The sequence below is a fragment of the Peromyscus maniculatus genome, chromosome 4 (assembly GCF_049852395.1).
Source record: "Peromyscus maniculatus bairdii isolate BWxNUB_F1_BW_parent chromosome 4, HU_Pman_BW_mat_3.1, whole genome shotgun sequence".
Taxonomy (NCBI): Eukaryota; Metazoa; Chordata; class Mammalia; order Rodentia; family Cricetidae; genus Peromyscus; species Peromyscus maniculatus.
In genome coordinates, this window is record NC_134855.1 from 7,554,886 (window position 1) to 7,568,513 (window position 13,628).

General features: G+C 55.6%; 1 protein-coding gene across 5 annotated transcripts; it reads right to left on the reverse strand.

Annotated features, from left to right (window-relative positions):
• Positions 1 to 472: 472 nt before the first annotated feature.
• Ak1 (adenylate kinase 1) lies at positions 473 to 13,203 on the reverse strand. Of its 5 annotated transcripts, none has more exons than XM_042274883.2 (7): positions 13,027 to 13,203; positions 6,321 to 6,358; positions 4,930 to 4,965; positions 4,464 to 4,627; positions 3,554 to 3,670; positions 851 to 1,042; positions 473 to 703 (listed from the first exon to the last, which is right to left on the reverse strand). In XM_042274883.2, the coding sequence occupies exons 2-7, from the start codon at positions 6,325 to 6,327 to the stop codon at positions 635 to 637; spliced, it is 585 nt and encodes a 194-aa protein (XP_042130817.1). In that variant the 5' UTR covers positions 6,328 to 6,358; positions 13,027 to 13,203; the 3' UTR covers positions 473 to 634. The 5 variants fall into 5 exon arrangements, with proteins under 5 accessions (XP_042130817.1, XP_042130818.1, XP_006983551.1 ...); XM_042274884.2 differs by having other exon boundaries at positions 12,976 to 13,167; XM_006983489.4 differs by lacking the exon at positions 13,027 to 13,203 and adding an exon at positions 9,190 to 9,314.
• Positions 13,204 to 13,628: the final 425 nt, after the last annotated feature.

Sequence of the window (13,628 nt, forward strand, 5' to 3'; positions counted from 1 at the left end):
AAACCTCAACTGGGAACGTAGCTCCGTCTGTAGAGTTCTGGCATGGTGTACACAAGGCCATGAGACTGATCCCCGGCACCCCATAACCAGGAGTGGTAGCAGCACACAGCTGAAATCTCAGCACTCGGGACAAGTGGAGGCAGGAGGATCAAGGTTGCCCTCAGTTACAGAGCAGTGTGAGGCCAGCTTGAGACACACGAGATGCTGTCTAAAGAAAAAATAAAAAATTAAACTCACTCCAGAGAGATGGTGGCTCAGAGGCAAAGCCATTCAGCAAGGCTATGAGGAAGGGGCCGAGTTTCAGAGCCCAGGAGCCCCTAGGCCTGACACGGCTTGGCTCAGGAAGGGCCTAGGATCCCAGCGGACAGCTGGGCTGAGGCACAGGCAAGGATGGGCAGGCAGTGCTGGAGCCTGGCTGTGGCGGCATGAATCACCTCCAGAGGAAGCAAAGAAGAGGGAGTGAGCCCAAACGTCCTTGGCAATTCCTTTAGTGCTCGCATGTCCATGGAACAGGATAAAGTGGCTTCCTGTGTCTGTGCACAGCCCAGCAGGGTGGAGGCGCTGGGCTTGAGCCAGGCTGCCTGGGGTCAGGGGGCAAGGGTGGGGCAAGCTGGGAGCTGGCCAAGGGCTCCAGTTACTTCAGGGAGTCCAGGTAGGTGCAGACCTGGGAGAAGACAGAGTCCACCTCACCTTCAGCGTTGACCTGTGGGGATACGGACGATGAGGGCAGGGATGCCATGGCCGGATCCACACAACCCCACTACAATAGCTACTCACTGAAGAGGGGGGAAAAGGAGAAACTGAGGCAGAGGGAGAGGGCTGGCCTAAGGTCCTACGATAAGGTCCCCACCTTGCGCACAATGCCGCGCTTCTCATAGAAGGAGATGACGGGCTCAGTGGCCTGGTAATAGGTCTCCAGCCTCTTCTTGATGGTCTCCTCATTGTCATCCACACGGCCACTGGTCTCCCCTCGCTTCAGGAGTCGTTGGGTCATGGTATCGGCGCCTGCATCCACATACAGCAGCAGTGTGGGCTGTCCAATCTGCAGGGTGGACATGGGGTCAGCAGACCATTCCTGGTTCCACCTCTGCAGCCCTCCATGAGCCCCATTCAGGACGTCAGGCCCTTCCCCAAGGCAGCCAGAGGCCTTCCTAAAAGAGTGACCCCCGTCTCTCCTCTGTTCAAAACTCTTCCTCAGCTTCCTAGAACCTCCAAGAGAAAGCCCCAAATCCTTACCAGCTTGAGAGCACCTATGTGTCATGCCCCCGCCCCCTTCCCTCAGCCCAGAGGGGAGCGGAGGACTGGATAAGACTTGACTGACAAAGGAACCAGAGAGGAACAGGGTGGAGACTGTTAAGGAAATCTGAATGATGTCACCGGTATAAGCCACTCATCACAAAGATGGCTTGGAGAGGTGAGGAATAAGGCCTGGCAGACCCAGACCTCGGTTCAGCTACCAGGGCCTCTCCACAGTGTCCCCTGCCCAGGCTGGGCCCTGCACTCAAGCTGACAATGGCTACCCTTCCCTTTCTAGGCCACACCATTCCTTGGAGAGGGGAGCCTGGCACAGGCGAGGCTGGGCTCCTGGGTCTTCCTGGCCAGCGGGAGGGTACCACCCTTCTCTGTTTAGCCTTGGCCTGGGTTGGGACTTCTATCCAGCCTCAGAGCTCTCTGTCCTTCAGAGCCCAGCGGAGTCAGTTCCCCAGAGTCTCTAAGCAGCTGCCAGACTGTCACTCACAGCTCCTCTCCTGCCTCTGTCCAACCAAGTAACCTTGGGGCAGGCTCCTGGCCCTTCTGAGTTTGGTGTCTGCCTCCCGGGTAGTTGAGGATTTAAGGTGATAAGGATTTAGGGTGATAAGGATCGGCTACCTTCAGGCAGAAGTGATCATGCCACCTGCTGACCATGGACAGTCCACCAGGTTCTTCTCTTACAGAAGACTGAATAGCAAAGGTCAGACCAAGGCTGCCACCCCCTGACCGTCAGCCATCAGGTGCCGACATCCGCTGAGTCCACAGGACCAAACACAGCAGACTGTATCCATACTTTGGATGGAGGTAGTGGGGCTATGGTAACAGCTAAATCTCTGGGCAGTGCATCCCTGGCTGGAGCCTCAGTTTCCCAGTCTGGAAATGGGCATCTAGGCTGAGGATTGGTCCTGGACACTGCCCACCCCAAAGCAGCTCTGGGCGTTTTAGCCGCACAACCAACCACTTCCAGGCCCACCCTCCTCCTTTAGTACAGTTCTGGCACCCCCTAGTGTCAAGATCTGAGAACTTTGGTTACTTGGATTCCCAGAGGAAGCCACCAAGCCCTGGGGGAAGCCTGTAGTCTCTGGCTATTATCATGATAGGACTGACGGGCACTTTCACTTGTGGAGGTGGCCCTGAGGGTTGCAGGTGACCTCACCCAGCTGGGGAAACGGGGAAAGACAAAGCATGCCTCAGGGTAGCTGCGGGCTCTGTGGCCTCAACTCCCATTTCACAGATTGGCAAGCTAAGGCTCAGGACAAAGGCAAGCACTCTCTTGAGGTCTTTCAGACTCTTAGGGGTTGTGACATACAGTCCCCTGCTCTGACTGGGACTCAGAGGTGTGGGCAGGAGTGAGGCTGGAGATGCTCTGTCCCCAGCCCACCAGGACGCCCGGTAATCTCTCCGCCTCACCCTTGTCACCCTGGGACTCAGCACCTACAGCCGCGCACGGTCCCCTGTGGCTTTATATGGTATAAATGTATGCAAATATGTGTCAGCAAGTGAATTAACATGCATGTACCCCTGTAGTGCGTGCTACACCCAGAGCACACATGTGCATGTGTGTGCAGCGCACCCAGCCTTATGCATGTGTATGCATCCTATGTTACCTATTGTGTGTGTAGGTGTGGCTCACGTGCACAAACGTCTGTCTGTGCACATGTGTGTTTGGGGAGGTGTCACTCTATAGATCTTGTTTTCCTGATGGACAAAGGCTTGTGGAATCTTAGGACTGTCATTCTTGATGCCAGCTCTTCCCAGTCAGAACTCAGAGGCAGTTAAGAGACTGGGATGGCAACCCCGGGGCACCTCCTGGGGGGGGGGGCTGGACCCCAGGTGTTGGTCACCTCTGGCCTTCCTGTCTTCCTCTTCTGGGGGTTCACTAGACGAACAGCAGCCTGTGATCCTGTTCATATTGTCGCCTCCCTCGGCTCCCTGGCTTGGCCCTCCCGTGGCTGGCCCGCCCCAGCAGAACTTGCCAGTTCTCTGTGCTGGGAAAAGAACATGGATCCTCTCCCTGGCAGCAAGGTTGCAGCCAGTGTTGCCCACCCTTCTTCCACGTCACGCCTGGTCACTCTGACCCCTCTTCTGTTCCCCCAACAGCGGCTTTACCTTTCCAACATGGCCAGTGCTGCCGACCGACCCTTGGACTGTGCGTTTGTGGGATGGCAAGCCCCACAAGGACGAAGTCTCTCAAATCCTCATGCCTTCCCCCCTCACCCTGTAGCCTCGGCCCCCATCCCCCTTCCTCCTCCTCAGCGGCGCCCCGGCCCTGGGCAGCAGCAGCCAATCAAGGGCCTCTTACCCGCTGTTCGAACTCCTCCCCCTGCTTCACTTCCCTTGGGTAGCCGTCAATCAAGAAGCCATTGGAAGAGTCCACTTTGGCCATCATGGCGTCCTTGAGCATGTCCAGCACCGTCTCCTGTTGTGTGGCACAGGGAACCCTGAGCCTTCTCTCCCGCCCCTGGGGCCTTGGCCTAGGCGGCCCCCACGCCGTCCTCTTTCCCGGAGCTGCTCTCTCCAGGGTTGGGCTTAAGTGAACCCCCTTCTTCCAGCCAGGAGAGGTCCTGAGCCTGAGGACACAGCTCCTGCAGGCCTTCCTGTTCCCACCCTCACCGAGCCCGGGGTCCTCGGGAGGGGACAGACCGGGACACATTCGGCCTATGATTCTAAGCATGACATAGCATGAGGGGTAAAGAAGGGGACCAGTGGGTCAGCAGGATGGCTCAGTGGTTAAGGGCATTTGCCACCAAGCCTGATGGCCAGAGTTTGGTCCCCAGGACCCACATGGTGGAAGGAGAGAACCAGTTCCTTCAAGCTGTCCTCTGACTGCCATATGGGTGCTATGGAACATGCACACTCCTCCCGATAAACCGAATAGAAGGGGGCCACTGCAGTATAAGGTTAAGGGGTCTGAACTCCAGGCTGGGGAGTCAGGGAGGCCTGGGTGTGGACAGGGAAGACCATTCCAGCCATAACGGAGTGTGGTTGAGACAGAGCCAAGGCACTAGGGGATGAAGAGTGGGAGGCCGGGTCTTAGCAATTTCTGGAAGCAACTTTTGGCTGAGGGCCATGGGGAACCACAACAGGCTTCTGAGATCAAGAGGGCCTGGTCACCCTTGGCAGTGTATCCCAGGCTTTGCCGGCTGACCCCCAGGGCCTCAGGCTCAGAGCCTCCACCACCCCCCACCCCAGTCCCCACCAGAGCCCCTCACCAGTGGCACCAGCTGCCCCTTTTCCATGATGGATGACAGCATCTTGCCCCTCTCCGATCCCGAGCTGACTTCTGCTCGCAGCAGGTCCCCAGTGGAGAGATGGGTGTAGCCATATTTCTGCACAATCTTCTCACACTGGGTGCCCTTTCCTGAGCCAGGCCCGCCTGCAAGGACCCACACATTCAGAAACCCAAAAAAATGAAACCCCGGGAAGGACAGGGGTCCCTCAATGAGAGAAAATCAGAGTTCAAAGAAGAACGCCACAGGCCTTTAATCCCAGCACTTGAGGGGCAGAGGCAGGCAAATCTGAGTTTGAGGGAAGCCTGGTCTACAGAGTGAGTTCCAGGACAGCCAGGATTATGTAGAAAGACTGTCTCCCCCCAAAAAAGAGCCCCAGGCCCAGACTTCTGCAGGCGCCTGCTTAGACCCTCCCTGCCTGCCCACCATGTGCTTGCCTACAACTCACCCACTACAAAGATGATCTTGGTTTTCTTCAGCTTCTCTGTGGAGAGAACAGGGAAGCAGGGCTCAGTCACTGGCTAGACGAGCACACAGACACCTCTGTAACCCAGGCTTGCACAGTGAGCAGGGATGGGCACAGGGTGTTCTGGACCCACCCAGACAAAGCCTGAAGGCTAAAAACTCAGCTAAGAACTCAGAGGCGGTTAACAGACTGGGATGGCAACCCCGGGGCACCTCCTGGGGGGGCTGGACCCCAGGTGTTGGTCACCTCTGGCCTTCCTGTCTTCCTTTTCTCGGGGTTCACCAGACGAACAGCAGCCTGTGATCCTGTTCATATTGTCGCCTCCCTCGGCTCCCTGGCTTGGCCCTCCCGTGGCTGGCCCGCCCCAGCCCAGCAGAACTAACGTGGAGCTGACAACCACAACGTGTGTTGCCATAGAGATGGTTGCCAGGGAGGAGGCCTGTGGGCAAATGGAACTCTTACTCAGACAGGGAGGTAAGCAGAATTCCCAGACTGCCTCCGTAGAAGCCACAGCCCTGGTGGCCTGGGGTGCAGCTGGGCAGCAGAGTAGCAGGAGTCATACTCTGGGTCCCATACCTGATGCTTTGCAAAAGGACTTCGCCACCCAGGGGGAGAGGGAAACTGAGGCCTACAGAGGGAGGGGCTTACCCAAGGGACATCTGAACCCAAACTAGAACCCGGGTCTTTCTCCTGGGTTTCCTCCCCTTAGGGAAATGGGGCTGGGCAGGGGCCTGAGCAAGAAGCAGCCGATTCACTCTGTCCTTGACCCAGAGGAGGTGGCATTGATGGCTGCTGGGGGGCAAGAGGCTTGAGCTGTCGGGAAGCGGCTAAGGCTCAGAGGCAGCTAAGGGGCAGACTGGTGACCGGCAGCGGCTTTAGAGGTAGCTGCGCTCACGTCTGACCAGCTCTCTAGAACCACCCAGGCAGAGGCCCAGTGCCAGGGAATGGTGCTGCCAGAAGCCAGAGCCTACCCACTCCAGGCACTCTGCCCACCTCCCAGAGCACAGGAGCCAGGAAGACTCAAGACTGTAGGGTCCACCCCACTGGGAGGCAGGGACACTGAGTCCCACATGTGCCTGCCCCACCCCCACACTCCAGCTTGGCGGTTGATGCGGTTGGGATGGCTACACTGCACAGCCCCATCCCTAGCACCCCCTCCCCCCAAAAAGGGCAGGCTTGGCTATAAATACAGGGTAGAGGTGAGCTCTGGGGCCCCAGAAGCCTGAGAGGCCTTGCATATTTGGGTTAGAAGCCAGGAATATCGTGACAGGCCAGAGGAGGAACCCTGGGGCTTCCTCCAACCCTTCCAGACAGTCCCTGTGAGAGCCCACCCCTTAATACAGAGGCATTCTGAAGCCAGGGGGACCTCATACCTTCCATCCTGCTGAGGTCTGGGAGCTAGATCCGCACTCTGCAAGACAAGGCACAGGCAGGGTGAGGGACTCTCCTTCCACGGAGCCCCACCCACAGTAGCGGCAGGTAAGTGCCAGGCTCCAACACGCAATTTCCAAAGCACCCAGAGGCCAAGAGGGGAGATGAACGCCCAGGAGGCAGAATGACCTTGGAAAAGTCACCTTCCTGCTGGCTTCTACTGCCTCTGTCACCCTCCAGTGTGCCTTGGTCTGTTGGAGGCCCCTGGGTAGAGGTCACAGAGGGGTATGAACAGCAATATGGAGTCTACCGAGAGTCCCTAGTGCATGGGCCAGGCGCCGTGACAACGCTCTCCGGGGCACGGGAATGCTGGCAGCAGTGTCCTGCTTTCTTGCCTGGGGACAAGACCCAGAGACCCAGAGACACCTGGAGCACAACCCTTTACAGTTTGTTTTGTTCTGTTTAAGACAGGGGTCCTTCGCTGTAGTGCAGGCTGGCATCAAACTAACAGCAACCCTATCGCCTCGGCCTCTCTGGCGCTGGAGCTACAGGAATGTTTATCACACCCGGCTCTGAGTGGTTTGTGTTGTTGTTTTTAATTTCATGTGTATGAGTGTTTGCCTGCATGTATCTAAGTGTACCATGTGCACGCAGTCCATGAAGAGGCCACAGAGGTGTGCTGGGTTCTTTGGAACTAGAGTTACAGGTGGTTGTGAGCTGCCATGTAGGTGTTAGAGACAGAACCCAGGTCCTTTGGAAGAGCAGCAAGTGCTCTTAGCTGCTGAGCCATCTCTCCAGCCCTTTTCCAGTTTTTAAACTGAAGGCGGCCCAAATCCACCCCCCCCAAAGCCCTCCCCCTCACCCCAGGAGGACTTGCTCCACTGTCCCCGGCTGGCCCATCCTTTCCCCACAATTCCCAAACTCTCCAGCCTCTTCAGAACTCTTTCCTCGCTCCCTACCCGTCCCACCATCTCAAGACCATCAACACCATTCTTGTCAGCCTTCTGGGTCCCTGGTACACACTTCTCTCCTCTCACCCTGGCTTCAGCGCCCCCATTCCCACCTCTATAGTCAGTCCTACGTCCGCATGCATGCTCCCCACAACCCATCCCACCTCTGCCCTGCACATCATAGCCCTACATTCTTTTCTCCAGCCTTTCTCCAACCTAGACCATAGCCTGCCCTCCCCCCGGAGCCACACACACACACACACACACACACACACACACACACACACCAAGCAATGGACAGATGTATTTTCTTAGCAAGCAACAATTATGTGACCCTTCTGCTCATAGCCTTCCATGTATTGTCCTCTTGGCTCCCTAAACCAGACTTGAACCTCTCAATCTCACTGGCAGGGCCTAGGCAATCTGACCCTTGCTTCTCATCTGCTGCAATGTTACCCCCACCCACCCACCCACCCACCTGCCCACAGGCCTTCGAAGTGCTACAACCAATTCTTGGGATGTCTTTCTCCAATGCTACTGGAGACCTCAGCTCAAGTCTCCCCTCCTTCAGGACGCCTTCCTAGACTCCCCCAACAATCCCACAGGTGTTCTCTCTGAACTTCTGGTTGCAAGGCACCCCGCATAAAGTGCCAGACTATTCTCTTGCCCCATGGGCCTTGTTCCAGGCCCTGATTGGGCCTGGCAGGAGATGAGCCCTGGACTGGGACCCTCATTCCATCATGCCCGCCACTTGGGGAGGGGACAGGCTTGGAGAGAAAGACAGACTAGCCCCAGCTTCTGGCTGGGGTCAAGCTCAGGCCTGGTGCCCCAAACCATACAAGGACCTTGAGCGACTTTGCATGGATCCACGGCCTGAGCTGCAGCCTCCAGGCCTGCGGAGTGTTCAGAAGGAGCTGCCCAGGGGAGGAGGAGTGTCCCAGGCTCTGGACAGCCACCAGGATGCCCTAGGAAGCCTCTCCACTCCACCTACCCCACCCCCTCCTGGTAACCTAAGCCCCCCTGCCTCACAGACACCTGCTACTTCCTTTGGTCTAAAATAACTTAGGTCGTGAGGAGGCTTCCAGGAGGCCAGGGGTCCCAGACAGAGTAAGGTTACAGAGTAAGCAGTCGGGCCTTATAAGGCTCCCTGAGTCAGGGCCCCACTGACTCCTAATATGACTGAGTGGTCTTCTAGGTGGTTCAGGGGGCAGAGGCTCTCCCATCTCAAGGCCTGGGATAAGGGATAAGCATCTCCCATCTCAAGGCCTGGTTGTCTGAGATGCACGCTAACAGAAGCCCTCACAGACTGCAATCCATCGGGGCTCTAATCACAACTGTATCACTCAGCTGTGTGACCTTGGGCAGCCGCTGTCCCCTCTGGGGCCAGTCTTGCCACTGCTGAAGTGTCATGGCTAAGCAGCTGACCAGAGCTGTGAGTCAGGCGCCAAGGCTCCTTCAGAGCCCCTGATGGAGCAGGAGGTACTGGCAGGGCTCCAGCGTCCAGAGGCCCCAGGTCCTCCCAACACTCAAAGTGACATTACAGCTCTCGGAGCACACAGGCTGCCCTTACCCAGGTCTTCTGTCCGTTCCCCTTCCCTTAGGGTCTCAGCAGGGATGTGCCAAGGGCACAGACCCGAAGCCCCAGTAACACCAGCAGGGACAAAGGAGTCTGGGAGGAGACACACACACACACACACACACACACACACACACACACACACACAGCCACAGGCACCCAGAGCTGATAGAACACACATGCAAATACACAGTTCATAACCATGGATACAAACAACAAACACACAAGACACACAGAACCCAAGGGTAGCCTGACCGGAGCACCCCCACCTTCCCACAGGTGATGCCTCCCCACTCCCCTTGGGGGTATCCACACAGGCAGACAATGGAGCAGCCACACACTGACCTGGGGGAGGGTGTGGTGGGCACTAGGACCAGTGTGTGCCCTGCCCCGTCCTCTCAGCCGCCCGCAAAGGCGACTATTTATAAGGCTGTCAGTGCGCGATCGCATGGCATGCCGGGAGCCAGCTCTCTGGCGAGATGGCAGGGAGAGGGAAGGGAGGAGGGAGGGGGGAAGGAGGAGGGGGAGGAGGAAGCAGGGACTCTGATGGGAAGCCCGGCGAAGAGTGAGCGTCCCCAACAGGCACCCCCAGGGACTGAACCTGCACACAGTTCTGCCACCCCCACTCTGTTCACATGACTCCCCATGGACAAGGGTTCTGCAGCTGGAGAAACTGATGCTCAGACAGATGAGTCGTGTGTGTAGTTGCGTGTGTAAGATCTCACTGTGTTGGTGGTAAAGAGGCCAGACCAGGGAAGTAAGGAGGGAGGGGAACCAGGGTATAGACCTTGGGGTTCAAAGGCCACAGTCCAGAGACCCCTACCCTGAGACATCTTTGTTAGAGGAACTCAAAGAGTCTTTTCCAAGTCCCAAAGATCTGGTGGTTAGGTAGACGATAAGCCAGCCCTGACCCCATGAAGCTGGAACACTTGAGCTACGGACTTTCAGAAACCTCTGTGTATCCAGATGGAGGGGTTGTAGACCAGGAGAGCTCTCATTTGTGAGCACCTGGGTGGAGCACTATGCCAGCAGCAGACCTCAGCTGTGCCCAGGGAACCCCTAAGCACAGAGCAGTACCCAGAGGCTACCTGAGGCTCCGGGCTGGGAAGCCATGTGCCTTTGGAGCACTCTTCTGGACAACTGGCACAGGGTAATAGGTACTCAAAGCCCATCAGGGCGAAGCTGAGAGCCCAGGACCGTCAAGGTTCAGAACTAGTGTATTTGACCATTGGCCCACATAAAACCGGGCACTGGCTCCAAATGGCAAGGAGGGATGAAATCAGAAATTGTCTTGTAAGTACTAGGGAGCCACAGAAGGCTTGGTGTTGCCTTAGCAACAGCAGCAGCGTGGGTACCAAGACGCCTGATCTAATTCCAACTCTGCCACCTGTGGCATCAAGCTACTTTACTTCTGCAGTTGGAGGCTGGGGGACAGATGCAGTGAGCCAGAGGTCCTGTGCTGGTCTAAAAGGCCCTCTTAAAAAAAGGGGGGGGGGTCTGGACAGATGGCTCAGAGGTTAAGAGCACTGGCTGCTCTTCCAGAGGTCCTGAGTTCAGTTCCCAGCACCCACATGGTGGCTCACAACTGTACTCCATTTCCAGGGGATCTGACACCCTCTTCTGACTTCCCACAGCACCAAGCACACATATGGCACAGATTCATGCACACAAAAATCTAAAAAAGCTAAAAGAGGGATCCTCCTGTGGACAATACCTTGGCCCAGGGTGCCTCTCCTGCTGTGTACCTACAGTGGAGGCAGACCCCAGATTTTTCCTCCGTACATCTTCCCCTCCTCTCCCCTTTCCTCTCTCCCTCTCCCCCCCTCCTTCCTTTGAAACCTAATCTCACATAGCTCTTCTGATTCCGCTGCCTCCTGGGTGGCGGGATTACGAACCCACCATGCCCAGTTTCTGTGGTGCCAAGGATGGAGCCGGAGCCCCTGCACATGAAGTAGGCTCTATTCCAGCTGGGCTCTCTCCACAGCCTTCTCATGATTGTTTTTCTCTTACATTCAATGTATGTGTGGGGCCATGTGAACATGTGGACGCACGTGTGCTAGGCACACTCGTGGAGGTCAGAGGACAACTTGCACGATTTCGGTCCATGTGAATTTCGGGGACTGAATTCAGGCTTGGTGGCAGCATGCACCATTACCAGCTGGGTCATCTCTCTGGCTCTGTGCTTTAAAAACCTTTTTTGTATAATCAGATTTGTTTTATATGTGAGCACTTTGCCTGCACACATGTATGTAGCTTGGTGCCCAGAGGCCAGAATGGGGAACTGGAACCTCTGAAACTGAAATTACAGATGGCTACGAAGCACCGTGTGGGTGCTGGGACTCACACCCCAGTCCCCTTCCAAGAGGACCTACTGTACCCCGGCCCCAGCTGTGAGCTATAGTGTGGGTTCTGGGAATCAAACTTGGGTCCTTGGTAAGAACAAGTGCCCATGACCACCCACCCATCTCCCTGCAGCCTCGTTACCATCTACATACGCCCGCTTTTTCCTTTTATTTTTTGTTTTTATTTTGTTTTGTTTCTGAGACAAGGTGTGCCTATATATCCCTGGCTATCCTGGAACTCACTATGTAGGCCAGGCTGACCTCAAATTCACAGATTGGCTTGTCTCTCCCTCCTTGAATGCTGGGGTTAAAGGCATGTGCCACTATGCTGGCTTTAGGATTTTATTTTTAATTTATGTGTATGTATGAGTGTATATCACATATTTGCAGGTACCTGTAAAGGCCAGAAGAGGACATCAGATCCCCTGAAGCTAGAGTTATAAGGGGTTGTAGCCACTTGATACGGGTGCTGGGAATTGAACCTGGGTCTTCTGGAAGAGCAACAAGCACTCATAACCACTGAGCCATCTTTCTGGCCCCCAGCTTAAGTTATTTTATACCTAGAAAATTATTATTATTATTATTATTATTATTATTATTATTATTTTGAAACAGGGTTTCTCTGTGTAGCTTTGCGCCTTTCCTGGAACTCACTTGGTAGCCCAGGCTGGCCTCAAACTCACAGAGATCCGCCTGGCTCTGCCTCCCGAGTGCTGGGATTAAAGGCGTGCGCCACCTACGCCCGGCTATACCTAGAAAATTCTATGTCAGGTGGTGGTGATGCGCACTTTTAATCCCAGCACTCGAGAGGCAGAGGCAGGTGGATCTCTGTGAGTTCGAGGTCAGCCTGGTCTACAGAGTGAGTTCCAGGACAGCCAGGGCTACACAGAGAAACCTTATCTTAAACAAAATAATAAAAGTTAAAACACTAAAATATATTTTGAGGGCTGGGGAGATGGCTCAGCAATTAAGAATGCCCGGGGCAGCCGGGCGTAGGTGGCGCACGCCTTTAATCCCAGCACTCGGGAGGCAGAGCCAGGCGGATCTCTGTGAGTTCGAGGCCAGCCTGGGCTACCAAGTGAGCTCCAGGAAAGGCACAAAGCTACACAGAGAAACCCTGTCTCGAAAAACCAAAAAAAAAAAAAAAAAAAAAAAAAAAAAAAAAAAAAAAAAAAAAAAAAGAATGCCCGGGGCTGTTTCAGGGACCCAAGTTTAGTTCCAATCACTCCCAACAGCCTTTGGCTGCAGCTCGTCACTCTGGCTTCCCAGACCACCTGCACTCAATATGTACATGTCCACACACAGACACACAATTAAAAATAAAATTAAATATTTTGACTACAGGAAGAATTCCAGGGCTTGAAAACAAACCCCGTAGGGGTGAGAGTGGGAGAGGGTGGATGACCCTGGAGCAGCCATACTGAGGCTCACAGCTGGATCGGTGTGGGTTAGTACTCAGAGGATGGGAGTGGGCATGCCCCAGGTCGACTGGTGGAGCACAACCACCAACATCCGCAGGAAACATCTGGATAGGAAGCCGAGAACAGAAGGGAAAGGCTCTGCAGATGCTTTAGGTGAGCCGCAATCGGAGACAGGGAGGCAGAGACCTCAAATGCCAAATGAGAGAGGTTTGCTCCCGGCCAGGGAGTGAATGGGGATCCATGGAAGATTTCAGGGCCGTGGAGACCTGGGCTTCAGAAACCAGCAAGTTTCCAATGGGTTCCACCTGAGGTGAGGTTTGGGGCTGGGGTACTAGGCCCTGGGCCTTCCAGCCCTCAGCTCAACTGACCTCCCAGTACCAGATCCATATTCAGCAATCTGACGTCCTCTTCATACCCACCTGTGGGCGAGCAGAGGCGCCAGTTTATGGGAGAAATTCTACCCAGGCACACTTCACAGGATCGTTTCAGCAGAAGCCTCTACATGGAGCTGGAGTGTGCTGTGTCTCAGGCCCACGCAGGGCTCAAGACACCCCTATTATGACAGCGTCAGAAGTCTCTGCCTCTCCGGTCCCTGTGTCGTGCCTGCATCACAGTGGTTGCTTAGCTACTGGCCCTGCCCCCTAGCCTGGCCTGCTGCTGCCCCACCGAAGGTGGCAGCCAACACCACGCGTGGCCGCCGTCAGGTGGGTAGTCCTGGCTGCTGGCCATCTGGCCCTGACTCCTGCCTTACCACTCTTTACTGTTGCTGGAGTTAGAGGTCCCGGCAGACACTGTTTCACGGAGGCCACCTAATATGGTTTCAGGCATCTGATGATTAACCACACGGGACTAGGAACAAATGCTAGGTGTCGCTCTTGCCTCCCCGCCCTGGCGGCCCACCATCTTGCCTGGCCGGGAGCCCAGGACAGCTCTCTCTCAGCCCCTCTGCAGCCTGTACTTGTCTCACACAGTCACCCTTTGTTAGGCCTGGCTCCCAAGGGAATCTTATCTGCTCCAACAG